The 27,696-nt window shown below is 33.7% G+C and overlaps 2 protein-coding genes, 2 non-coding genes and 1 pseudogene across 6 annotated transcripts; 3 read left to right on the top strand and 2 right to left on the bottom strand.

Moving 5' to 3' along the window:
- The first annotated feature begins 5,257 nt into the window (after positions 1-5,257).
- LOC118051422 (uncharacterized) lies at positions 5,258-10,135 on the top strand. Its single transcript, XM_035062066.2, has 3 exons — positions 5,258-5,444; positions 6,133-6,270; positions 6,379-10,135. The coding sequence occupies exon 3, from the start codon at positions 6,501-6,503 to the stop codon at positions 9,879-9,881; it is 3,381 nt and encodes a 1,126-aa protein (XP_034917957.1). The 5' UTR covers positions 5,258-5,444; positions 6,133-6,270; positions 6,379-6,500; the 3' UTR covers positions 9,882-10,135.
- Positions 10,136-11,811: 1,676 nt separating this feature from the next.
- Positions 11,812-11,883, top strand: TRNAP-UGG (transfer RNA proline (anticodon UGG)). The gene has a single exon. It is a non-coding gene; the product is annotated as a tRNA-Pro (tRNA).
- Positions 11,884-13,006: 1,123 nt separating this feature from the next.
- TRNAP-AGG (transfer RNA proline (anticodon AGG)) lies at positions 13,007-13,078 on the bottom strand. Its single transcript has one exon. It is a non-coding gene; the product is annotated as a tRNA-Pro (tRNA).
- Positions 13,079-14,374: 1,296 nt separating this feature from the next.
- Positions 14,375-18,168, top strand: LOC118051425 (uncharacterized). Of its 3 annotated transcripts, none has more exons than XM_073409055.1 (4): positions 14,375-14,583; positions 15,826-16,694; positions 16,792-16,918; positions 17,055-18,168. In XM_073409055.1, exons 2-4 carry the CDS (start codon positions 15,867-15,869, stop codon positions 17,882-17,884), a joined length of 1,785 nt encoding a protein of 594 aa, XP_073265156.1. In that variant the 5' UTR covers positions 14,375-14,583; positions 15,826-15,866; the 3' UTR covers positions 17,885-18,168. The 3 variants fall into 3 exon arrangements, with proteins under 3 accessions (XP_073265156.1, XP_034917961.1, XP_034917962.1); XM_035062070.2 differs by having other exon boundaries at positions 14,381-14,583; positions 16,792-16,908; positions 17,024-18,168; XM_035062071.2 differs by lacking the exon at positions 14,375-14,583 and adding an exon at positions 15,117-15,259 and having other exon boundaries at positions 16,792-16,908; positions 17,024-18,168.
- Positions 18,169-18,344: 176 nt separating this feature from the next.
- On the bottom strand, positions 18,345-27,248 carry LOC118051472 (uncharacterized; annotated as a pseudogene).
- Between the last annotated feature and the right edge of the window lie 448 nt (positions 27,249-27,696).

The raw sequence follows: 27,696 nt of genomic DNA, 5'->3' as shown, positions 1-27,696 counted from the left end.
TAATCTTGTTAACAATTCATATTAAGCACCTATCACCACTGAAATCCATTATGAACTCAACAATAAATAAGCTTAGTCTTGTTTGGGATTGCAATTCAAATATGAATTGGGCAAATTTTTTTTTTAAAATTAATTTTTTTAGATTCTTTTAATATACTAATATCAAAAATTAATCTGAAACAATAGTAATGATGCAGTCATCATTGTGGATCACAACTTATCATGTACATTACAAACTTTTAATAAATTATAATGATATATAATTTTCTCATGAATTTATTAAATACATAGAATAATAATATTTTCAATAAATAAGAGCCTATAAACAATATATTATCGTTATGAAAGGTAAAAAAATGAGCCAGAAATACAAAAAATATCCAAGAATTAATTTTATAAGTTAGTAAAATAGATACAATTATAGAAGCAAAATAACTTCTCTTAGATATTAAATATTGGTAACTAAAATTAATTTCATTAAACGCTTAATAAATTATAAAATTATGTATAGTAATAATTCAAAAATCAAATTCAAATAATTTAAAATTATAATTCAATTAATGATCAAATGTTAACTTTTGGATTTCTCAAAATATTCAAAACACATGGCAAAATTCAATTGGAAATTAAGATACTATATATATATATATATATATATATATATATATATATATTCTTGATTTAATTAAAAAAAATATATGATGTACTCGATTAAGAAAAGACATAAGATTAAAACAATCATAGACAACTGTTCATTTTAAAGTGCAAGATTGAATTATTTTAGTATTTATAGTTAATAATTTATTTTGTTTCTATATTTATTTAAATCAGTTATGCATATTAAATAAGAATTTTGACGTTATAACTTGGAAAAGGAATGCACATCTAATATACTTTGTTTCTTCATTTATTCTGATTATTTAATTCTCATTGATTGAAAACATGAAACATTACATTTTGATTCTATTTTTTATTTTTATTGATTATAACTTATGATTAGACAATTGACTTTTTCTTCGGCTTTAATGTATTATATACATAGTGGACCGACCTAGGAAATTTCTCAATCAATCAATATTATATGGTTTTTTTTTCCCAAAATGGTTGTCTAGTGAAAGCATTGACAATATATATTTTGCTAAATTGAAAGTCTATTTTATAAGAGACTTACAATTGGAATTGGAAATAGAGTATTTTAGAAAAGTATAAAAAAGATAGTGACATGGTATGTATGTCGTCAAATATGACAATCTTTTTAAAATATAAGAGTACTAAATTATTATGGATCTAAATGGATTCTCAAGCCAGTCAATACTTAATACATACCGAGTGCAACTTTTTTTTCGAGAACATATTATATAGAAAGTGTATTTCTATGTTTTGTAGTATTAAAAAAATATATTTTAAATAGAATATTTTATAATCGATAAGAAAACAACGCTATTTTTCAAGAAAATGAAATGAGTCATGGAATTAGGATTGAACCCTTTTTTTTTGTTGTTAAAATTTAATTTTTTTTAATTTAACTTTTTTTATATTTTTAAGATATTAGAAATGAATTTTAAATAATATTTTTATTTTATTTTAATATACTTCAAAACAAAACAAAAAACTTTGAAAAGTAATTTTTACCACTCCCAAACATTGTTTTAGTTTACAACGTACACTACACTCTTAACCCTCAATTATCACTATTATCACTTCACCACTACTTGTATGTTTGATATTATAATAATTTTTACAATTATAATTTTTTAAAAAGTAAGTTTAATAAAAGCGATCAATTGTAGCTTTTCATTAATCAAAGTTTCAAGAAATAATTTTCAGATAACCCAATATAAAATTATGATATGTATTGAATAACCAAACACTTTTAAATTTATGATTAAAACAAAACAATAGACAACATCACATAAACAAATAAAGCCTCTCACTAAATGTCTATTTGAGATTATGATAGTGGTTACGTTTTAAAGTGTTTTTTCGTTTAAAAATGCATCAAAATAATATTTTTTTATTTTTAAAAATAATTTTTGATATTAACACATCAAAACAATTTGAATATATATATATATTTAGCAAAAACAAATTCAAATTTTTTTAGAATGTTTTCAAACAAAACCTACAGTCAACACCATCACCAATATATATAACAACCAATGGCCATTGTAATCATCAGTTCATCACCCAAACATTACTACCAATGTAGATATCATCCAACCACTATCTTATTTAAAAATATTTGAAAGTCAGATTGATCTATGCTACAAATCAGCTAGGTATAGGGTTGAACCGTCTTGTCTATCCGGGTTTTATAACCTGAATTATTATACTATTATTAATTTTAACACTCAATATAAACTATAGTGAAAATAAATAATATCTAATTATTTTTTAAAACATATAAGTTTGACAATAATACATGTTATGAATAAAATAGATTTTTAATATTTGATTTTGTCTTGTTCATCATTAACCAAACATGATACATAAATAGTCGATGTGTTTTGTACACTATTACCAAATATAATTTTGTCTTCATCTTATATTATATCTTGTCTTCACTGTTTTTATTATTTTTTATCTCGAGATAATAATCAAATGCCATATACTTATAAAAAAAACATATTTAAAAATTTGAATTACAAAAAAAAAAAAAAAACTAAATGAACTCAATCTTTTACTATGGCTCTGGACACAAAAAAAATGTGGATTGGAACAGTGTAAATAGAATTTTGCCCTTGCTAAAAAAAATTGATTAAGCCTGTAATTTGGGGTAGAAATGTCTTTTTTATAGGATACTTTTGTCATTGCTAAACTAATTAGGGACAAATGGTCCGAACATGTTTTTTTTGTTACACTGTAAGGTGAAGAGCTCTTTTGTTATATTTTTTAAATGAACATTTAAGTTATGATCATGCCATTGGAAGAGAAAAAAAATATAGATGCATAAAGAGGGCTTCTCCTCCTTTTTCATTTTTAAAACAACAAAATGATAGAATTAACCTTGCGATTCGAAAAAATAAAGGCTATTTGTGAGGGTGCCTTGGTCTTTTTCAACAGGTTTTGTTGTTATTTTTAGATTTTTTTCAGGGGATTCTTGGTAATTTTAATTTTTAAAATATTATTGAAAAAAAGTTAATGCATGCGTCATTGCACCATGACCTCCGAGCCAATCAAGTGGCACTTGAGGGATCGTGTGGTTTTTAAAGTCTTGCTTCTGCTATGACATTGGGAGTGGTGCGTAGTCCTCTTTCTAGCATTGCGTTGCATCCTTATGAAGGAGGTCTTGTCGGGTTGCGGTGAAGGTTATTTCTTTCTTCTCTCTTTTCTCTCATTTCTCGAAAAGACACGCCTGAACTTCCAAAAAAAATAATTGTGCTCTCTGGTTTGTAATATTATCGATTTTGATCCTCCTTCTTTTAATTACTGTTTATTTAGCTTTTAATGTTTTTTTAAGTTTGGATTTCTCCAATTTCATCCCTGGACATTTTTTCAATTTGATTTTTTTTATCGGATTTGGTCCCTTTACTTTGAAATGCTATGTTTTATGCTTTATATTTTTATTGATTATTTTTTTTTTGCAATTTTATCCCTTTTTATTTTATTGTTTTTAATTCATTTTTTGTCTTCATTCTTTTGATTGTTATATTCTTATCCTTTTTATTTTTTATTTTTAATTTTGCCCCTCAATATTTAATTTCATTTGGTTTTTTTTTTATCAAGTTTTGGTCCTTATTCTCTCAATAACTTTTTCTTCTTCAATTTAGTCCCTAATTATTATTATTTTTATATCATGTCTGATATGCATTGTTTGAGTTTTAAATTGTTTTACAGTTTAATATTTTACTTTGTTATTTTTCATGGTTGCCTTCCAACAAGATAGTCATTTATTGAAATGTGATTTTTTTTTCTTCAAATTCATCATTTGACATTTGATTATTAAAATCTTAGCATTGTTTTTTGCGCTTTTTTTTTGGTTGAGTTATCACAAACTCATATCCCAGATAATAGGCTAGTCAAATTAACCATGATTGCCTCAAAAAAAATTTCTTTAGATTTTTTTATGAAATTGATTTTCTTAACAATTTCATACTTTGACGTTAAATTATTGGGCCTTGATTTATATGATTTTTTCACTTTTTTTTTTGTTGGGTTATCTGAAGTGTGCGGGTTAATCAACTTAACCCAAGTTACCTTGTATTTTCTCACTTGATGTTTGTTTATTTAACTTCGGTATTTTATGTTAGGGCCTTCTCTTAGAAGTCTAATTTTTTTTTTATCCTAGTCTCATATCACGAGTTACGGGTTAGTCTAGTTGACTCATTTTTTTTATGATTTTTTTTTTTTAATTTTATTATTTTGCATTAAATTATTTTCCCTTTAAGCTTTGTCAATTTTTCGCTTCTCTTTCTATTTTAGTACTTCAAGAGCGGGTTGGTCATGCTAACCTGAGGTAGCTTGTATTTTCGTTTATAATGTTTTTTTTTTTTTAATTTAACTTGTGTTTGGTTTGTAAGTCCTTTATTTTTTCTTTTATCTCGGTCTCATGTCGCATATGGTGGGTTTGTTGAGTTAACCCGGATTGACTCAGATTTTTTTCCTTTGATTTTTTATGACATTTTTTTTCAATTTCATTATTTTGCATTAATTTATTTTCCCTTGAGCTTTGTTATTTTTTTTACTTTTCTTACTATTTGGTTATTTCGAGAGTGGGTTGGTAGTTAACACGGATTGACTTAAGATCTTTTTTATTCAACTTCGGTTTTTTTTACTAGGTCATCTTTATATGAGTTTTTTTTTCTTGATCTCATATTGCATGTTGTTGGTTTGTCAAGATAATCCGAGTTGACTCGATTTTTCTTCATAGCGTTGTATTTTTTAAAGTTTTTTTTTCCTTTCACTTTGGATTAACAGACTTTGAACTTTACAATTACCTTTTTATATTTTTATATCAATTCTTTTGGTTTCATTTCCAAGCTATGTTTTAGTTAATTTAACCCGAGTTGTTTTGAATTATAGCTTGAATATCATTTTTTAATGTTGGAAAAAGTTTAACCCAACCCGAGATACGTAACGCAATTTACCTCTCTAATGACTATTTATAAATCAAGCATTGGGCTTTAACCCATTCAAAATGGGAAAATCAAACCTTAGGTCCAACCCATAAAGACCCCCTGCCACCTCCAAGTCTAGAGAATTCCATACCCCAATAAATGGCACAAAAGTGACACCCTAATAAATTATGCTAAAAGCCTGTAAAATACAAGACATTATTGGGGTTACAAAAACAATTCCACACAAGGAGAGGGGCCTGTAGCTCAATCCTCTCTCTCCCTCCATCTGTTTTCTTTTTTTTTTCTTTCCTTTTCTTCTCCCCCCAAAATGTTTACACTAGTTCTAAAAAACAAAAACAAAAAAAGTCAATATACACACCCATTGAAGTAAGTTTTTTTTTTTTTTTATATATATTTCTATAGGATTTCCTTTTTCTTGCTCAACACCTCTTTCTCTATCTGACTCTTACAGAAATGTGTTTTGTGCTATCTTGCTAGGGTTTTGAAATCTGGGTTTTTGGTTTTTTTGGGCTTTTTTGCATTCTTGTTGCTGGGTTTTGGTTTGTGAAGTAAGTTCCCATGTGGATCATTTGTGTTTACAAAGCTGAGTTTTGTTGTTTTGGTGTGATTTTGATGGTTTTGAGAGCTAAATAGTTATGGGTTTTGTGTTAAATCTGTTTATGTTTTTTTTTTTTGTTCATGAAATGGGTGTGTTTTTAGGGTTTTGAATGATAGATTTAGAGTTTGTTTGCCGCAATAAGTTTGGTTGCTTATGTTTTTGTGTTGCTTTAAAATTTTCTCTTAGCTGATGTTTAAGTCTTAACACTTTCGAATTTGTATTTCTAGTTTGTGGGCAATACAGTCTTAAGATTCCTAAATCTATGTTTGGTATATCTGAAATGTGGTGATGGGTTTTTCTTTCTTTGTGCGTGTGTGTTTAAATTTACTGTTTATAAGGCCTTGAAATGGATTCTGCTGCCTTTTTCTTTCTTTCTTTCTTTGTTTTTTTTTTTTTTTTTAGGGGGGTTGGCAAATTGTTCTGATTTATTTTGTGACATCTGGATGTGGGTTTCAGGTTACTACTGTTTAAGCTTCTGGGGTCAGTTAGTTGCTGCTTTTACTAGTGGGGGGGTTCTGGTGCTTTGGTGGTGAAAGACCAGTGTTTTCTGTTTAAGCGTGGTTGCTATTTCGCTATTTGGTGGTTATTCAAATGGTAAGTCACTTGTCATTCTTTGTTGTCAGTAAACATGTTATTTGCTGTTACTGGACGTGGATTTAGTGGGAAATTCGGACTGAATATGCCTGGCTTGTATTAATGCAGCTCAAAGATTTTGGATGATAGTTGGAGGTTGGAAAGACAGGGAAAAAGTTGTTGCCTAGTTTTTCTGTGCGTGTGGCATTAGAAAGAGGATCTGATTTGTTGCTCGTGGATTTCAACCAAGCATGGAGTGCAACAAAGATGAGGCCATAAGAGCAAAGGATATTGCGGAGAGGAAGATGCAAAATGGTGACTTTGAAGGAGCAAAGAAAATTGCATTGAAGGCGCTGCAACTCTACCCTGATCTTGAGAATATTTCCCAAATGTTGGCGGTCTGTGAGGTTCATTGTTCTGCACAAAATAAACTATACGGGTCAGAAATGGATTGGTATGGAATTCTCCAAATTGAACGCTTTTCGGACGAGGCAGTTATCAAGAAACAATACAGAAAGTTTGCGCTCTCGCTTCATCCAGACAAGAACAAGTTTTCTGGTGCAGAGGCGGCTTTCAAACTGATTGGTGAAGCAAATAGGGTGCTTACAGACCCAGCCAAGCGTTCTTTGTATGATATGAAGTGTAAAGGTTCAGTGAGACCTGCTGCACCAAGGCCGACATCCCATCAGTCAAATCGGAATTCCATTGCCAAGAAGCAGCATGAGGCTAACAAATTTTCTAGCGCGCCTGGTTCGCAGTACATGAGTGCACATCCATACCAGCCACAGCGACCAACATTCTGGACATGCTGCACCTCTTGTAATATGAGGTACCAGTACTACAGAGAACTTCAAAATAAAACTTTGCGCTGTCAAAGTTGCCAGAATTCTTTCATTGCAATCAATTTGGATATTCATGGAGTGCTTAATGGATCACCCTGGAGTCAATTCCCCAATCAGAATGGAGTTCCAAATCAGGGGCCCTCTAAAGTTGTTCCACAAAGAAACAGTGGAAGGCCTTCTGGTGCTAGTTTTTCAGACAGGTTTAGACCAGTTGACATTGGTGGGAGTTCTAAACCGAGTGAGGTGAAAGCAGGAAATAACATAAAAAATGGTGGTGCTTCCAAAGATTTGGGAACTTCTAAAGGTGCAAGCAGGAAGAGAGGAAAGCAGTCTCGAGTGGAATCTAGTGAGAGTTTTGACACAGGAAGCAATGATGACAGTGATGAAGATGTGGTTATTCAAGAAAATAGAAGTAGTATTTCTGGACAGAATTCAGGATCCTGTGGAGGCAATCAACCTAGGAGATCTTCAAGGCAAAAGCAGAATGTTTCTTACAAGGAAAAATTAATGGACGATGATGATTTTGCTGTATCCCCATCAAAAAGACAGAGGGTGAATGGATTGTCTAGTGTCATTGAAGAGGAGATTAAAGAAGCAGTCAGGGATGGCGGGTTACATAAGGAGCATACTTCAGCTGGTGTGGATGCTGCTGCAGTGGATAGAAATAAGATGGAGGTCAAGCAAAGGTCAAGTTCGGTTCTGGAAGAAAGCTTGTCAAATAAGAAAAGCAAAACCGGTGTGTTCATGAAGAGGGAGGAAGTATCCGCGGTGGAGAAAGCTGATGCACTATCAGATAATAAAGATGGAAAACCCAAAGCTGATGACATTAGAAATCCAGAGACATTAGAAATTCCTGATCCAGATTTCAGTAATTTTGAGAATGACAAGGCTGAAAACTGTTTTGCTGTTAATCAAATGTGGGCTATTTATGATGCTACAGATGGCATGCCAAGATTCTATGCTCGGATCAAGAAAGTTCTCTCACCTGGTTTCAAGCTACTGATAACTTGGCTCGAGGCTAGCTCAGATGTCGCACATGAGAAAGACTGGTCAGACAAGGATTTGCCTGTTGCATGTGGTAAGTTTGAAAGTGGGGACTCTCAAAGAACTGCAGATCGTGCTATGTTCTCTCATCGGATGTGCTTTATGAATGGCAATAGCAGAAGCAGTTACTTGATATATCCTCAAAAGGGGGAAACTTGGGCACTCTTCAAGGACTGGGAAATGAAATGGAGTTCTGAACCAGAAAAGCATAGACCACCTTACAGATTTGAATTTGTGGAGGTCCTATCAGATTTTGACGAGAACTTTGGCATTGGAGTTGCTTATTTACAAAAAGTGAATGGATTTGTCAGCATTTTTCGGCGAGCTGCTCGTGATAGGGTCATCCAATTTTGCATTCCACCAACTGAGCTATACAAGTTTTCACACCGGATTCCTTCATTTAGAATGTCTGGAAAGGAAGGAGATGGTGTTCCTGCTGGGTCTTTTGAACTTGATCCTGCTTCTCTGCCTAGCAATATTGATGACCTCAGCGATCCCAGTGATACTAAGCTGGAAAAGGAAAATGTGCATAATCAATCAACTAATTTGTGTTCTCAATCTCCCAAAAGTGAATGGAAAACCACAAAGGTCTCCAAGAAGATTTGCACGCCCAAGAAATATGAGAGTGGACCAGAAATAGGGAGCTCAATCTTTGGAAAATCTCCAACAGACACAATTGTAATTGTTGCAGGTCTATGTGCAAGAAACTGGAATGGTAGGAAGGTCATACACCCCGGCAACATTGCTCAGCCTGGAGGAGTTAATATTTCATCCCCAGCTAAAGATAGGATTGAGACCCCTGAGAAACAGAATAAGAGTGAACTTGTAGCAGATGCATTGACACCTAGAAGATCTCCAAGGGATTTAAGTTACAGAAATGGTGAAGTTAATGCTAGTCAGGGTATGACTGAGGGGGATACTCAAAAGAATACTGCAGCCAACAATGATGAAAGCCGTGGGAAACCAAGTTCTTTGTTGAGTCAACCTGATGATATGATGCATGCGAAGGATGGTGATTCAGTTGGTCTCATAATAAGTGGTACATCTTCTGGTCGTAAAGTTGTAGAGCTAGAAGTAGAGTGCTATAATTTCGAGAGGGAAAAGTCACAGGATAAATTTCAGCTTGATCAAATATGGGCACTTTACAGCAATGATGGTGGGCTACCCAGGAATTATTGTCAAATCAAGGTGATTGATTCTACCCCTAATTTCAGATTGCATGTGGCAATGCTTGAAGCGTGCTCGCCTCCAAAAGATGCAAGGCGGCCAGTTTGTTGTGGTATATTTAAAGTTAACGATGATGAAACCAAGGTGCTCTCCACATCTAAATTCTCTCATCTGTTGAAAGTTCAATCCATCGGGAACAACAAGTATGAAATTCACCCCAGAAAAGGCGATATATGGGCACTATATAAGAACTGGAATTCTGAGTCATGTTCAGACCAGAGCGTTGGTGAATCTGACATTGTTGAGGTGCTGGAAGATAATGAATGCAGTGTGAAAGTTGTAGTTTTGATTCCTGCTAGGGTAAGTGAATCTCCTGGTAGAAATAAATGTTTTTACTGGGCTCCTAGAATCCAAAGATCAAAAACTGGGGTTCTGGATATACCACGAGCCGAGTTTTGTAGATTTTCACATCAGTGTTCTGCTTTCAAGCATGCTGGAGAGAAAGGTAAGTGCCCGAGAAGCTATTGGGAGATTGATCCTTCATCAATTATTTCTAATCCTGTAATTTTGGTAGATTGAATTGGCAGGTAGTGCATGTTCGAGCATCCCTTTTAATCCGTAATGTATAGGATTACTACCCAATTGTTTCCTATGAGAAACATAAGTTAGTTGAAACTTGATGAACAATGCTCTTTTCTGTTTTAGGTCTGGAACCAATCATCTCAACTGTTCTCTTTTGCTGTTTCCAGACATGTTAATAGGCTTCTAGCCTCTCTGATGAATGCTAATGAACTAGTGTTGCATTTCAGGTTATATACAATTCTTTTCCTTTAGATTCTTGCTGTCTTTTGAAGCATTGAAGAGTTTCATTAGAAACGAATGACGGTGTTAATTCATTTGGTAGAATTGCATATGGTACTCCCTCGATGCTACACTCTTGTACTAGGTTGCTGAAGTTTATTTTCTTGATTTGATTCTGTTGCTTACAGCTGCAAAATGATCCTGACTTGGTTTTTCTTTTTAATCCATGACCAATCTGGCAAAATCTTTCGCAATACACCCCCCTCTCATTTTATCTTGTTTTACAGTTGGGAATTGGCTGCCATCACACTGATCTGTCAGTGGAACTTAGATATGGCTTTCCTTCACATGCCACTTCTGATTCATGTAACTTGTTTGTTTTCTTTCGAGTGTAATCAATCTGGGAGGGTTAACCTTTTTGTGGTGATTTTCAGCCATCAGCCGATCTGAAAGTGTCCACAACGCACAAAAAGAGCCACTGAACATCATGTCACAGATTAGGGTAAAGTCTAACTGCACACTGGTATATTTCCTGAGATTATGAACTTGAAGTTTTATCAGAATTGGAGGGGGGATTTGCATGTTATTGAGCACCTTTCCCTGCAGCTTTTGCTGTCAAATTGTTCAATTTTCCAAATTTAGGTACCACCAAAAGGCAAAATTTTCAACACATGGATAGAAAGGAAGAGGTCCGCTGCCTTTGGTAGACCTACTGGCCTTGAAAGGAAATTGATGTACAACACGAGAAGAGTTTATATTAACTATCCCGCTGGTTATAAGCACCGACACATTTGGCTCAACACTAACACTAACCCAGGGTCTAATCTGGTTTATGGTTCGGGTTATGAGGTTGAATCTAGAGCAAAGTTGTTTTAGTTTTTTTTTTAAAAAATCTTTATAGTTGACCTGATCATGATATTTTGTTTTTTTTACCTAGATTTGACTTAGATGAGATAGGAATGTTTAGAAAAACTAGCTTGCTTGTAATATTTATTCTATCTAATCTTATTTAACCCGTTAAAATTAGATAATATAAATATTATACATGATAGCAAGTAAAAAAAAAAAAACAAATAAATATTATAGGTTGGGTTGAGATTTTTTAAATAATTTAATGTAAATAATTAGTTTTTAGTGTAAATAATATGTACTTAGTATAAATAATATATTTTTTTTCTTTTTGAATTTTTTTCCTTGCTTGCATGCACACTCATATCCACCTCCTTTTCCCCTTCAATTGTCATCTTTAAATTTCATGTAGTTAATTTAATTACTTATTGATTTTTTTTTATCTGTATTGACATTTGTTTTTAAATTATCAAAAAATAATGAATTAATATGCTCAACCCATAAATATCTATAATATCAATAAAATATCTTGCCTAACATGATATATTAAAAAAAAAAGTGAATTGGGTTTATATTTTATAAAATATCACAAGTTTAGATATAATTATGGATAAAAATTCAACCAATTATAGCCATGAATGCCTCATAAATATCCAAAATGATTCAAATAAAAATGACCCCATCAAGTTCCCAATCAAACACAACGAACAAACCAAATTTTAATACAATAACTATGCTCCGCATGGCAAGATGGAATAGTTTTATATCTTAAATGTCACTTCAAAATATCCCAATCATCAAAGACTAACAAATTGTATGTGTAGTTATTATAATTAAAATTACAAGAAAGTAACCAAGAGGGCATTTGGTCTAGTGGTATGATTCTCGCTTTGGGTGCGAGAGGTCCCGAGTTCGATTCTCGGAATGCCCCCTTTTTTGCCTTTTCTTTGGGACATAAGCTAACAATAGCTGTTGAGCACGTACATTTCTTCCCCAAACCCCACCTCATGCCTGCATGTAGTAGCATGGCTAGAGATTTCTTCCACTGGGTCAATCAATAACCCTCTTACTTTGAAAATTTATATTAAAATTCTTACACAAAAATAAAAAAAAATTAATAGAGAATTTCAAAAAAAAATTACTTCCATATTTAAAAACTTGAAATGATTAGAGGTGATCATTTTCAGTTTATTTTTTTATTTAAAAAAAAATAATTAAATTAATTTTTTTTTAAAAAAAATCAAAATTAATTAAAACGACCGTTTGATTTTTTAAGACAAAAATCAATTCAAATAGATTTTGTTTGGTTTGACTTTGTTTTTTTTTTTATTTGAGTCGAAAAAAAAAACACTCCATAATTACCAAAGCTATGTAAATAACAATTTGAACTTATATACATAAAAAGCAAATTAAAATAATCAACATCACAAACATAATATTGAACAATTAAATCACTTATATTTATCAAAAATATGTGAACATTGAAATGGAGCGGAAAAGGAAAGAGCTGGATAATTATATTTAAAATAAAAGTCGTTGCTTTTATTAAGCAGAGGAAAAAAAAGTTAAAATAAAATATCACTTTTGGGAACTCGAAAGTTCATGTGTTATTTTAACTTGAACAGAATTGCCAGCATAATTGTGTGCTGATTGAAATATAGTTTATTTTATTTAAAATATTAAATCTAATTCGAATCAAGTTAATTTTATGTTAAAATAAATAAAAAAAATATATTAATTCAATAAAATTTCAATTAATCAAATTGGTTTTTTTAATAGCTTGGCTAACATAATCAAATCAATTTTAAGAAAGTTTTTTTTTAAAAAAATATTATTACTTTAATAAAAATAATTGATATAATAATATACAGGTTGATTCAATAACTCGGTAATGTAATTGGATCCGAATCTAAGAAATATGATTGAAATAATAAGATGTTGAATTGAAAAAAATGTTCCCACGATTTTGAGACACTATGGTGGTCAAAGTGGTGAACTTTCCGGGCTAAATTACAGTTTAACCAAAGAAAATGGTCACCACCGGATCAATAAAAGGGGCATTCCGAGAATTGAACTCGGGACCTCTCGCACCCTAAGCGAGAATCATACCACTAGACCAAATGCCCGTTGTTAGTGAATCGCTCATTACATATGTAATATACCATATACGTCTACTTGAACTATTCGACAACCAGAATAGTCTGCGGCTCCTCGGCTTCCCTCCCTCCCTACCCCTTCAGAGGAATTCTTTGCCCTTCCTCGCTATCTAGGTCCCCTCCCTCCCTCGTTTTTCCTTGTATACAAATGGGATGTTAATCAATTACAAAAATTAGACTTGGTAACTGTTGTAATGTAATTCTTCTAATTATATAAAAATGAGATGTTAAAAAAAAACCCTAAAAAATATAAAATAAAAACCTTGTTAAGATTAATATGTTGAATAACAATATCAAGGAATTTTTTTTTGACCTCTCTGGGCATATTAAACATTCAAGGCTGCAAAAAGTAGGCTGTAATCTCGAAGACTATAATATAATAGTGTATATGTTATAGTTTGGAACATATAAGCAACTAGCAAGCTGAACGACAGTTGCTTCATGTGATTTTTTTGTCTATGTACTGTCGGATTGTAAAGGTAATTTGCATCACAAATCATGTCGGCAAGATCCCAATCCATAAATAATATCATGAATACAAGTTTCATCTGTTACATTTCATTTTAATTTCTGATAAAATAGTTTGTCAAAAACTATTTCCATCCAATCTTTATGAAATTGAATTAATTAATTGTGAATATATTACTTTAGTTTTATTAATCTGCAACCTAAAGGGTGTTCTACTTTGACGTTGATCAAGTGAAAAATCTTAAGAGTTAATCATTTTAATTTACTAATTTATCAATACTTTATCAATACCTTAAATATTAGGAAAAACTTGATTGCGACTTCTACCTAGAAAGATATTTAACTCTAATTAATTAATTTTTTTTATTAATATTAATATCTAAATTAACTTGTGCGTATTTCGATTAATCTCATGGGAAACCTTAAAGTTAATAAGCATATCAGCTTATAGTGACTCTGAGATTTGTAAGACTCGAACTTGATGACCTTCAAAAAATAAATTTAGAACTTGAATAATTAAGATATACCTCTAAATTTTAAATTAGATTCTCACAAACTTATGTTATTAATCAGACTCTCTTAATTGAGATAAACATTCAAATCCCACGAACATAATAACAAAAAATATAAGATATTTAAATTATAATTATCAATACTCATAATATTTGAACCGAAACAAACGAAGAGAGAAAATTAAAAAATATCTTTTTCTTAGGAATAGAAAGTTAATTATCTCTCCGTGGTGGATTCGGGCGAGGCACAATAAATGAAGCGTATCCGACCGATGGATGAATCCCTAAATGGTAAATACAAACACTATATATGACCTATTATCTTACACTCATTTCGTATCTCTGGCTCCTCTTTCTATTTCTTCTCTCAACAATAACTGGAACTTATTTCACCTTGCAATAAAAAATCCCTGTCTGGAATCCACTTTGATTTTACCATACCCACTTTCCACTTTGATTTTAATAAAAAACGCAGAGAAACTGGAAGAAATCAAGGTAAAGTTTTAACGTTTTTGTTATTTCAATTATGATTGTTTCTGGTTTCCGGTTTCAGCGTGTGTTGATTGAAAAATCGAACTGGGTTTTTCGGCTTAAGATAGAAGAATTCTGGGTTTTGTCGGTTTTATGTGTTTAATTCGATTTTTTGGGCAGGTTTTTTATTGGTTTCCATTGATCTTTTTTGCGTTTGGTGCCCTTTTGAATTGGTAGACTGGGGAAGTTTTTTTCTTTTTTAGAGTTAGTTTTTTGTTTGACTAGAATTGGTTGAACTGTGTTAGGTTTTTTTATTAATCGGAATGTTAGGAATTTTTATCTCTTTTTTATCAGGGTTGATTTTTTAAGCTGCTGAGTCGGCGAGGAGCCATGTAGTAGAAGCTTGGCATGGTGTTTGTAAACTATCTGGAATTAGTGGTTATTGGGTTTAGGATTGTTTAAATGCATTGTGGTTTTCGTGTTTTGCTAGGAGTGTTTAGAGTTGAGAGTCAGTTGTCTTGAGTATTTTTTTTGGTATGAAATTGTTACTTTGAGCTTTGAGAAGTAACGTAGTTTTTACAGCAGTGATGATTGAGATTTATGTTTTTTTCTTTTTGTGAATGAGGCAATCTTGAAATGTTGTTTCCCGGAGGAGAGGAAAATATTGTGTGCAAATTATTTGGTCTTTGAGCATTTGAAGGTATAGCTATATGCGTGCAGAGTAGGATGGTATACATCACTAGAATTGGTTTCTTTCACCAAGCATTTATGGAGATAGTAAAAACAGTTATTAAACTAATCTTATGTAGTGTAATGGGTTCTCTTTAACTGGAAATAGTTAATCATATACAGGGTTTGCTCTTATTTTTATTTTAGAGGGAATTGAATGGTGTGTCCTATTCAGGTATTGCAACCTTTACACAATTGCATGGTAAAGAACTGAAGGAGTGTGAAGGACTAGGAGGATAAGAAACTCAATCATATTATTGGTTAGCTAGGTTTCTTTGGGTTTCTACGTTACCAGTGAAATGGCTTGTTTACAGTACACAGAATGAGAATGTGATGAGGCATTTACTGTTAAACAGCTTATGTAGATTTCTAATTAACATTCTAGTTCATAAAATAAGCCATAATTCCTAAAATCAAGATTCTCTTCCAAGATGTATTTGTAAATAGCATAGGTTAACATTGTAAAGAATTGAAAATCATATTGAATCAATTTAAAGATCTTTTTTTTTTTTTTTTGCTTTTTTACTTCGTCTGCAGGGTCAATATTGGGATTGGGGCATGTGATTGCTTGGCAGGGGATGGAACAAGAGATTAATGATATAGAAGCTGAGCTGGCTGAAGCCTCCACAAAATTGCAGTCAACTGAGAATAACAATATGGAAACTGAGAATCGTATTGAAGCATCGACTAAGTTACAATCTGAAATAAACAGCAATGGAGATGGAAATCTTGTGGATGCATTAACTAAAGGTCAATCATCCAGAAATAGAACCCCCAAATCATTGAGGGCCAAATCTAAAACTATAGAGAAACCTTCAGCTAACAATTCTTTGAAGTCCAAGAAAGCTAAAAGCAGTCCAAAATCTCATGGAAGAAACAGAAAGAAGAATAAAGATATTATACAAGGCAAGGGAGAAAGAAACAGAAATGAGCATGGTGATGCTAATAACCTGAATTCGAGTGAAAAGAATGTTTCTAAGAAAGAGCGCATTGAGAATGGCCAAGAGATTCGAAAGAACCAAGAAAGATTTGTTGGGTCAAATAAGGGTCAAAAGAACCAAAAGAGTGGAGAAAAGCATGGTGTCTTAGTTGACAGAAGCTCGAGAAATCAAAAAAACAAAGGAAAACATGATGAGAGAGAAAATAATGGATGGGATGAGAAGAAGAAAGAAAAGCTTGGTGGTATGATCTTTATGTGCAGTGCAAAAACCAAGCCAGATTGTTTCCTCTATCGTGTCATGGGTGTCACAATGAATAAAAAGGAACTCATATTGGGTGTGAAACCTGGACTTAAGCTTTTCCTCTATGATTTTGATCTGAAACTTATGTATGGTATCTATGAAGCATCCTCTGCTGGTGGAGTAAAATTGGAGCCCAAGGCTTTTGGTGGTTCCTTCCCATTTCAGGTTTTATTTTAATTTATGAGGCAGACTTCTCTTTTATAGCATTACTGTTTTCTCATCAACTTTACGGGATCTGCATTCTGATGTTAGTGAGTTCCAGGTGCGGTTTGTTGTTCACAAGGACTGTTTTCCAATCACTGAGAGTGTTTTCAAGAAGGCTATAAAGGACAATTATAATGAGAAGAACAAGTTCAAAACAGAACTTACTGTTCGACAGGTAAAATTTGGTCAGTTCATCTGCTAGCTTGGTATGAATTCTTTTCTGTACATGTATTAGAACTGTTTATCTGATTACCCTATATATATATAAAAAATCATCTACTTTCTCTTAGGTCCTGAAACTCAGTGCACTTTTCCGCCCAGTTACAGGGCCTGTACACTCGCCATCAATGGTGACTGTTCAGGATAGAGAAGTTTATGCGGGAGCAAGAGAGTTACAGGTCCATTTGGAAAGGGAAGCATTTGCTAGAGCCAATCATGATGCTAGGAGATACTCCATGCTCTCTGATGAAAGGGATCGACATATTGAATACCAGCAGGCGGGCTCTATGCACAGAGATGAGTTTCCTTGTGATTTATTCATGAGTGAAAAGGAATATAGAACGTATGGCCTTTCAGGAGAGAGAAGAAAGTTGACTCCCTCTCATCATATTCCATCCACTCTAGACCCATACCAGAGAGACCAGGAAAGAGAGCACCCTCTTAGACAGCCAGACCCTACATACAGAGACACTGTACCTTTGCAGAGAGAAGGCGTTCTGGCTGTTCCTCTCTACTTGAACCAGCCATATAATTCTAGTGGTAGACGTGAATTGCCACAAGCCATTACTTCGATACCTGCAACTTCTTCTGGCTCTGCTCTTGCTGCTTTGGACCCATACACAAGGGATCCATATTATACTAACCATCATGGTGCTTCATCTGCAGATGCATATGTGGCACCTCCAAGGAGAGATGAACTTTCTTCAGGTTCCTATTATGTTGATGGTCGTAGAGAGACTTACCTATCTGAGGCAGATCCCTTGCGTAGGAGGGAAGCTGATCAAGAGGGTAGATTATACTCAACGCATGCTTCTGATGCATTGTCAAATTATAACAAGTTACTCCAGTACCACGGAGCCAAGCCTGAAACTGCACCTCCATCAGTTTCATCTCGGTACTCCTTTGCTGGGCCATCTGTCTACTATCGCTAACCTTGTTTGCAGATCTCTGCCATGGAGGTCGAAAATAACAGGGATTGAGTGTGTATGGTCGAAAATAACAGAGGATAGCTCAACCCGTCATATTTTGGTTGGGATGGGAGATTGAGCACATCTGAGAGCACATTCGAGTTTATTTTATTGTACCTTTATTTGGATTTGTTAATCATGTACTTTAGACTTGATTGTTAGTCCAATTATTGGTAATGTTTTCATTAGGGTTTGTCTTAAACTATCCAACTGTATTTATCTATTAAAAAAATTGCATCTTTGCAAGAGACGTCTCTGCCCTCTCCTCTTGACTTCCTTATTCATTTTTCATTCCTTGATCAATTCGTTGTCCCACATCAGAAACGAGGTTTCTTCATGTTCCTACTATGTTGATGGTCGATGAGAGACTTGCCTCTTTGAGACAGATCCCTTGCATCGTAGGGAAACTGATCAAATGGATAAATTATACTCCAACATACGCTGCCGATGCATCATCAATATTAGTTGGAATGCCAGGTGCCATTGTGGAGTGTTCATGACTTGGCTGCATAGTCCTCTTCTCTTCAAAGCACATGTGAATTAAATTGCTGCTTATAATGTTTAAGTCCATGCACGTGTACAGGCTAACCTGTGAACATCCATCTGCGACTGCTATTTCTTCCCTGCCTTGCAATTGCATATCTCAAAATTCATGTTTTTAAGGATGGAAAATATATCTCAACCAATCATTTCGTTTTAGAGATTAGACTTAAGACTATCCTATTCATTTCATTTGGTGTCGGTAATTATTTGGGATATAATACATTTTATTTACAGGTTACTAGTAATTTGCACTTGATAATTTGATCGGTAATTTTCGTTTTTTTTATTGGGGGAATTGAAGTCCTAAAAATATACAAACAGAATAGAGAAAAAAAGAATCTTTTCGAAAAAAGATTATTGCATGCATTTAATTAAATACTTTGAAGATTCATTTGCTGCGGAATAAAGTGATTCATGTAATTCGAGGGCTCGTTTTATTTTAGTTAACTTTTTTTTAACGGAGTGGACAAAGCAAAAATCAGTCGATAGATATTATTAACATGTTTTTCAACATGTTCTACTTATAATAGTTTTAAATTGTAGTAAATTGTAGTAAATATCATGTGTTAATAAAATGTAAAAAAAATAAAAAAAAAGTGTTCTACATATAATAGTTTTTTAAAAAATAAATAAAGATAAAAACAAAAAAATAGTATACAGTGATAAACCAAGTATTTGATAAATATTTAAAGTGTAAAACATAATATTATTTTTTAAAAAAGTGTAAGGAAAAAAAATAAAGAAATATTAAAAAAATAAAGATAAAAAAATGGTGATAAATAAACCAAATATAAAATGATAAAAATGAACAAGTAAAAAAAAAATATGAAAAAAATTGTTTCCTAAAAAAAAAACCCAAAAATTACAATTTTACCACAAAAAAATTAACAAAATTTAGAATTATAATATTTTTACATGAAAACACATTTATTTATAGTAATTGTAAATCAATGTTTGGGTAGAGTTTTGCTATTTATAGTATTGTATTTTACATTACACAGTTTTGACGATGAATTATGAAAGATCATTGAATTTCTCCTGCTCCTCTCTTCTTCTTCTCCCTCCTTTCTTCCTTTCTCTCCTTTTACTTCCAACTCTAGTAGCTGCACAGGGATCGAACCCATCGGTGGAGCAAGCATGTATCTCAAGCTTTTACGATGATGAACTTTCAGCAATTTGAGCTTTCTGAAATAGTTAAATAAATCAAAAATTAGATACCTAATTAACTTATTTCATGGTTTGCCAGAAATTGGAATGATTGATCGGTACTTACCGTTTGTGTAGACAACTGTTGTATTGTGGTGTTGAGATTTTTCTTCTCTACATCATTGAAATTAACTCTCCGCAGCTTGGGAGTGCTCAGTGCTCCGTTGGAGAAAAACTTCATCCCAGGACATTGGCTGACAGTTAATTTCACCAGAGATGGGAAATCAAAGCTGTGTTTTTCTGAGCAAAAGCTAGTTAGGCTTGGTAAACTATGAAGCACTAATGTTTCTAATTTGCTGAAGACAATCTCATCTTTTATTCCCTCTCCCTCGTTTGCTACTATTTCGGTAACCATACCGCAGTCCCTTATACTCATTGTTGTGAGTTGCGCCAGACTTTTTGCTGTTGTGGATGTCACCAATTTTACTAATCTTTTGCAATGCCACACATCCAAAGTAGTTAGATTTTGGAAAGAAGCACGCGATGGAGCTAAATAAATCAAACTGCTGCAATCCTCTACCACTAGAGTTTCAAGAGTCTGCAGAGCTTGGTCCAGTTGGGAATTGCTCTTCCATAAATGCTCTAGGCAAGGAAGAGAAAGCAAAAATAAGTGTCGTATCGGTGAAAGAACTGTTGCATGCTCCTCCATACCAACAAGTCTAGACGGGAGCAACTCTTTGAACGTACAGTTGGGAAATGCTCCTTCCACATTAAGTCTTTCCATATTAGGGAACCTTGGAAGCAGATCAATTGGAAAAGTTGCATCACCAAAGCAATACAGATTGAGAACTTTGAGTTTGTGAAAGAAGTATTGAGGACATTTCAATAATGCCGATGCATCTTTGCTTTCCAAACATAAATCCTCCAAGTTGGGGAAGATCTGAAAACCAATCAAAAGAAAGCATGCTTGACTTGACGTTTTCTTAACAAGTTTATAGGATGTGCATAGAAAGATCAACTGAACACTTGACTAAATGAATTGTGCCACGTGAGCTCTGGCTTCAGTTTTGTAATGTTATGAATGCAAAAGCTTTGTCAGTCTTTCAATAAGAATTCTCTTTCTGCAGTGGCTTTTAGATTGAACACCTCATACAACATATGTATCCCTCAAAAGAAGTCACCATGCTTCATTGCTTGAATGGAAACATAATTAATCATAACAGTGATCATAACAGTAAGATTAATTCATAATTATTACGGATTTAAACTTAAGTCATTGATTATCAGTGTGTTGAATTTGTTAATTGATTTATTTAATTGATTTGTTATGGATTAAGAAATTTATTTAAACTTTACTAGAAAATCTGGTCAGAATGGTCTCGAGGTTGAAGATGATGAAATTTTATTTTAGTCCATAATTAATGAAAATTAGAGTTTAGTCCCTCAACTTTAGAAAATAATAATTTGACCTCTGAAATGTATTTCAGAATTTTGGACAGTATTCTTATGAGATTAAGGATGATGAACTCTGTTCGATAATTGAATTGTGTAATTTTTAGTTTAGTCCCTCTATTTTGAAGATTTACAATTTAGTCCCTACACTTTTTGAAAAATATTATAGTTTGGTTCCTAAAATGTAAATTGAGATTCTGGACAGAATTTAATATGGATTATGGGTGAAATTTCACTATGGTTATGTATTTCTTGATAATTACAGTTTGGTTATCCAATTTTGAAAAATAGGTCCCTGTGAGGAAAAAAATATACTTCCCTAAAATGAGAAGACTAAACCTGTTTCTATTATGCATTGGAATCTTTATTTGGTTTTTTTTTTTTTGCATATTTCGAATATTTATTATAGGTATTTCTAATAATCCTTATAGGATTTTTAAGTCTTTCATCTGATATTCATTTTAGTTCTTTATTTTATAGGCGAGTGAGATAATATTTTAATATACATGTAATAAAAATAATAAAAATAATATGTATATTTATTATATGATGATTATAACAGTTAATTACTTAAATATTTATATATACTATTTTATTTTTCGAGTACTTATTTATTCTTAAATCTACATAGAAAGTTGAAATTTAGAAAGATATCTGCTTTAATTACCTAAGATTCGGAGGTTGTGATATTAACGGTCTAATGAAAACTTTAGGAAACAAAAACTCGGACCTTCTTCTAGTCCTTCATCCTTTGCAACAATTTCCTCCACTCCACAAGTATCTATCTGAAGCTTCAAGTTGTGGAAGGTTTAGGGCTACAGAGGCAGGGAAGAGACTTCTTAGACCAGGACATTCCCCGACATCCACAGTACATAGGTTATGGAAGGAAAGAATTCCTTGTGGATCCCTATTCCAAACATGCTTCAGCTGTGGAAGATTCCATAGAAACACAAGTCTCAATTGAGAGGCTGTAACAGCAAGTCTTTGTTCCACATTTATGAGCACTTGGAGATCAAAAATCTCTTCTACTGAATCACAACCATATTATAATCAGATACTCTAGATTATGGAATCTTCCCAGCATACTGGAAGGGAAAATATTCAGTAAATTTCTTTACCACCCTAAAAGTGAACTTCTTTATTTTGCAAAAGGAATCAGGATGGAGTTCATTGTGCCATATCACCTTCAAATTATCCATTTCGCGAATTAGAAATACCTCCAAGTCAGGGAATGCAACCTGCAGTAACAATTCCATTCTGTTAATAGATTGGGGTAAAACATGGAAACAAAATACACGTGTGAGGCAAGCTCACAAATTAAGCATGCTTTTGAAATAAAACACCTTGTCATCGAAGAGAGCTGATTTTGTGTTGTCAGGTTTGCTCATGGCATTCCATTCAGGGTGCAGAAGTCTTGTGAGTTTCGGCAGACCATTGAGCTCTACGGAAGTATAGTTTAGGGAATAGCATCTTGCTCATCATTTGCCTTCTCCGATTCCTTCTGGAACAACTATTTCTTCCATGGACTCGCAATTCCGTATTTCAAGACTTTCGAGTTGAGCAAGACTTTCGACCATAGAAGATGTCAATAAATAGTTTAATTTACTACAACTCTCCACAACAATGCTTGCTAAGTTTTTAACACAGGGAGGCTGCACAGCAGGTTGGTCGTGCCATATCTTTTCCACTTTGATGGAGGAGAGCCTTCAGGTCCCTCCAAATTGGGGAATAAAATCTGCATGCACATATTTTGTTTTATTAAGTTCTTTTTATTTTTCAGCGAGATAAAAAAAAAAAAATCAAAGCCCTTAATTTGTCTACTCATGAGAATGGGTTTTTATTTTTTGAGGTTAAAAACGACAAATAATAGCTTGTTAAAAGAGCAAACCAGACCATTGTATTGAACAGTGACATGGAAGTCCCAAGCTCATTCCCTTTCACTCACATGCTAATAGGCTTCTGCCTTCTATTAGAGTGAAAGCTTGTGAACTGAGGCAGACGTTGCAGTGTCAGTCTACGTAATTGAGTGAACTCTATCGGTTCACCGTCAGCAGTATCATTCTCACTTTCCTCAGCAACAACCTCTTCCATGATCTTGCAATCACTTATTGTGATTTCTTCAAGTCGCACAAGTCTTCTTGCCATGGAGACTGAAAATAAATTCTTCAACCTATGACAACTTTCTACCTTCAAAATTCTCAAGTTTCCAAGCGACTCTGCAATAAGGTTGGCCATGGCAGATCTTCTCCAAGTTATCCAACTTTTCAAGAAAACAGTGAGTCCCAAAGTTCAGAAAAAGCAGTTCGAGGACCCATCCTCATCGAGTTGATGATAAATTGAAACTCCAGGACAATTTTGGACGTGAAGATGCTTCAGCTGACAGAAAACCTTCCCCGTCCAAGTCATTGAGGATACTCTTAAACACCATTCAGTTCTTGCAAATGAAGTTCTTTCAGTGATCTTCAGCAGCGTGTTCACCCCCTCCTCCAACTGAATAACTGTATTGAGCTTTCAGTTTTCAAAAGTTCTTGGGGTTGCATACTTAACAGACCAGTCCCACCCATCTCCAATGAAATATTCTGAACCCTTTCCAACTTTTTGAAAAGCACAAAAAAACAAGTCCTTGGGCATATGATCTGCATCTGTAATTTGCATGTCTAAGGTAATTAAGTTTGACAGAAGCTTCAATTCTGACAGGCAAGCATTGTTTCTTTCACTGCTTGGTCCTTCAGCCTCCCATTTCAGAAAAGCTGTTTCCCATATATAATCTTCTAGCCGGGTCAAGGAAGAAAGGACATTTGGTGATATTACTTCAAGCCTTTCACAATTGCTCAAATCTAGAAGTAGCAGACGAGTTAATTTTCCTATTTCTCTTGGCAAACGAAACAATATTAGAACTTTAAGCTGAGAACTTTCAACTTCTTTTAGCTCTCCAACTACAGATATATCTTCCAAAACACAATGATCCAAACACAGCGTTTCAAGGTTCTCAAGAAATTGAAGTGACGAAGGCAGTGATGAAAGATTAACTGCTGTAAGAACCAAGACTTTAAGCTCCTTCATTTCTCTGAAAACGTTGTCTGGTATTTGCAGTGAGGGATCCTTGTTCAGCAGTATAAACGACCTGAGATTCGGACATTCTAATATTGCAGGAAGATCAGGAATTTTCCGGAAAGGCAAAGAGATTGCAGTGTACTGTTGAAGCACATCATTGGTTGGCCATTCTTTGAGTTCATCTGGCACAACAAGCACATGGTGGTTCCCTTGATGCAACATCGAAGAGCTGACAAAACTTTGAACAACATCATGCATTTTTCACTCTTCCCATCCCTTGTCACCTTTCTAGCAACAACAAGGGCTTTAAGTTCATCCACCAATGTACGCAGGTCTGTTTCTTGGCTTCTTCCAATTTGGAACGTCCCTTGAACAAATCCAAGCCTATAGCATACTTTAACAAGTCTGAGATTGAAGAATCATAAGTTAGGAATTGCCCACAAAGCAAGAACAATGACTTGATTTCATCACCTCTCAAAGCTTTGTAACTCAGTTCCAGACACGAGTAAACTGGATCGGTCAATTTCATCTTTTATCAACCTTGTTAGCTGTTTTCAAGGCGTCCTTCCCGAAGCATATACGTCTCTTCATTTTTCAGTGCCCTAGTCAACAACAGCAAGCTAAAATCGGGCAAGCCTCCACATCTTTTGGCTACTTCAGCAGCAACAGGTTGTAAGACTAGGATTTTTAACAGTAACTCCTCCACTTCATTTTTCGAAAAAAATTCCCACGCTTCGCTTTCGAGGCAAACTTCAAGCTTGAAATAATTTTTTGTTTGATTGCACCCATCTCGCGGGACAGCACACATTATTTATTTCTTGAAGTCATGAGTATCTTGCATCCTTCATGGATCGCTCCCTGAAGGGATTTCCAACATCCTCCAATTTAAGTTCTTTCCAAATATATCATCAAGAATTACAAGTACTCCAATTTTGAATTTCTTCAGAATTGCCCTTTCACTTCTTCAATCTCTCGTATAGACTTGCCCTTCCTCTATCTGTCTCTGCATCCAATTTGAGTCCTAGCCCATCTGCTATTTCACCTTGAATTCTTCTGATGTCTGGAGTCTGTGACACAAGTGCCAGAACCACCTTATCGAACAGCCTACCCTCCTTGACTTGCTCAGCACACCTTCTTCACAAGTGTATTGGTCTTACCCCAAACCACCCATCCCATATACCCCAACCATGTCCACGGCACCATCCTTCAATGAATCCACAATAGCATTTACTACAGAATCTCTTGATTCAAAGGCCTCATAGTCCTTGACAGGCCCTATACCCGATGGAGCAGCACGGTAAGAAACTCCATCAAATTTTCCCTTTTTCCTGGAGATCAAACAATAACCGTCAAACTCCTTCTTCGCTGCTTTACCCAACTGATAGCGTATCTTTAGATCAGGGACACCAAACCCATGAAGCACTTCTTTACTTGATTCATCTCCAACAACACCAACCTCCCCCTTGAATGACCCCATCAACACTTCCCAGCCAGTTCTCAACATCAACTTCAATCTCTTCCCCATTCCTTCTAGCCTCCTCTATAGAATGAAATCAGCCCTTGTTTTTGCATCTGTCAGCTTTCTCAACTTCATTTTTTAAGTTCTGAATATTGGGTATTACAATCAATTACATAACCAATCTGTCTTCTTAATGGGAAACAACTAACAGCTCAGCAACTTTGGCTACAATAGAAATCACAAACTTCCATGTCCAATGAAACTTAACTCTTCTTCTTGTTCTGGATCAAAGCAATCAAGGAACTGCAATGAACAAATTAAATCAAAAGGACTTCTTTTCAAATCTTCAGGAACTAAATCAGAAAATGAACAGCAAAAGGATTTCTTTGTTGCAAGTCAACTAACATTAATAAAGCAAAAACAACACAAATAATAAACAAGCAGCAAAGCAGAGGCTTTTCAAAAGCATAAAGTAACAAAAGAAAGAAAAGAAAGCAATCAAGATGAAAACCAAAATTAACATCAAAAGGGTCTCTTGAATCAAGTGATAAAATAGAAAAAAGGAAAAGTCTTTAAGCAAGCATACCTCTTGGTTTTCAGCTAATCAAACAGAGCAGTGAACTTCAGAACCAGTGAAGCAGAGGTGCAAATATTACTGGCAGATTATAAACAGCTGAGGTTTATCAGGCAGTGAGAAAGCAAGGGAATGGATGAGAGCAACAGTTTGGATGGCTTAATGATTACTATCATCTGTAGTCTGTATTATTGTGAAAAGAGCGCATCTTTCCTTCATAAAAAAAGAAGAACAACTTGACTACTACAGAATCTAGGGGCCCACTTTTTAGAGAACTAACCGATTGAACTCTGCCAAATCAGCAAGGGCACAACATCCCATAAACAGTGAGGAACAACTTGGCTTGCTACATTGCTACAGAATCCAGGGGCCCACTTTGGAGAACTAACCAATTGAACTCTGCCAGTGCCAAGTCCTTGATTATGGAGAAAACTGAAATCTTTGATAGTTTTTTGAAAAAAGTCTGTATTTTTAAATAATAAAAAAAAATAATTAAATATAAAAAAATATCCCAGCTAATTAAATTGAAAATATTAATCTAAACAGAAAAAAAAAGAAAAGCAACAATAAAAATTGAAAAAAATATATCTGAGAATAGTACTTAATTTAAATCTAAAAAATGAAAATAGCTAGCAAGCTAATTATTTTTGAAGATAAAGTAAAGCTCTTTCGAATAAAAAAATTATATCTTTTTTTTTATTATACTGAATGTGAAAATTTTTCAAAAAATTTAGAAAATCTAAATAAAAATAATTGAATTGCTATAATAGTATTCCAGAGACCTTGTAATAGAAATGGATTATATTAAAGAAAACCTCTCTAGCTCTGTAACTCAACTGGTAAAGATATAAGATCTTGCAAAGAAAACAAAAAAGAGGAAAGGGTGTGTTCCTATGCAGCATAGCTGGGTTTATAATCAATCATCTTGTCATGTGGAAGCTTGTATTTTCTGAATTAAATACCTCCAATTTGTCACAGTGATACACATAATTTCTTTCAAATATGTCGGAGTCTTCCTGGATAGAATTTCTTGAGCTCTGGTAATGCCCAAAGTAGAAGGTATGAATAGGGATGTCCTCGCTTCTTTGTACAGAGTTCATGTTTCACAGGGAAACAAACGTCTTTATACACTAAAATAACACTTGGAGATGGAATTTCTTCAACTCTCCAATTATAGCAGTGTCTTCCAGAACACAATACTGTTTCTCAAGCAAAAAAAAAAAAAACCAGAAATGGAGATACAGGGGATCGAACCCTGTACCTCTCGCATGCAAAGCTAGCGCTCAAACATTTGAGCTACATCCCCTTTAGATTTCGATTAAACAGTTAATATTAGATATTGGTTTCCACAAATTCCTGGATCGGTGGAGGATCCATCCGCCCCAGCTTAAATGGAAGCTTCCTGATTTTTATACCAATCTGCATTTATAATTTTTCAAATCCTTTATATCTATTTTTTATTGAAGGTTCAGGTGATTACTTTTTCATGATCAATTTACATTAAGTAAAGCATATAGGCTATTGAAAAAAAACAAAATATTTCACATT

Source organism: Populus alba, chromosome 5 (assembly GCF_005239225.2).
Source record: "Populus alba chromosome 5, ASM523922v2, whole genome shotgun sequence".
Taxonomy (NCBI): Eukaryota; Viridiplantae; Streptophyta; class Magnoliopsida; order Malpighiales; family Salicaceae; genus Populus; species Populus alba.
The sequence above is the reverse complement of the archived record's forward strand: the minus strand, read 5'-3'. Positions and strand labels throughout refer to the sequence as shown.

Excerpts from the sequence above, each read along its gene's own strand:
- LOC118051425 (XM_035062070.2), top strand. The coding sequence starts at position 15,867 with ATGGAACAAGAGATTAATGATATAGAAGCTGAGCTGGCTGAAGCCTCC. Across the intron at positions 16,695-16,791 it reads GTGGTTCCTTCCCATTTCAG|GTGCGGTTTGTTGTTCACAA; the intron begins GTTTTATTTTAA and ends AGTGAGTTCCAG. Across the intron at positions 16,909-17,023 it reads CAGAACTTACTGTTCGACAG|GTCCTGAAACTCAGTGCACT; the intron begins GTAAAATTTGGT and ends ACTTTCTCTTAG.
- LOC118051422 (XM_035062066.2), top strand. The coding sequence starts at position 6,501 with ATGGAGTGCAACAAAGATGAGGCCATAAGAGCAAAGGATATTGCGGAG.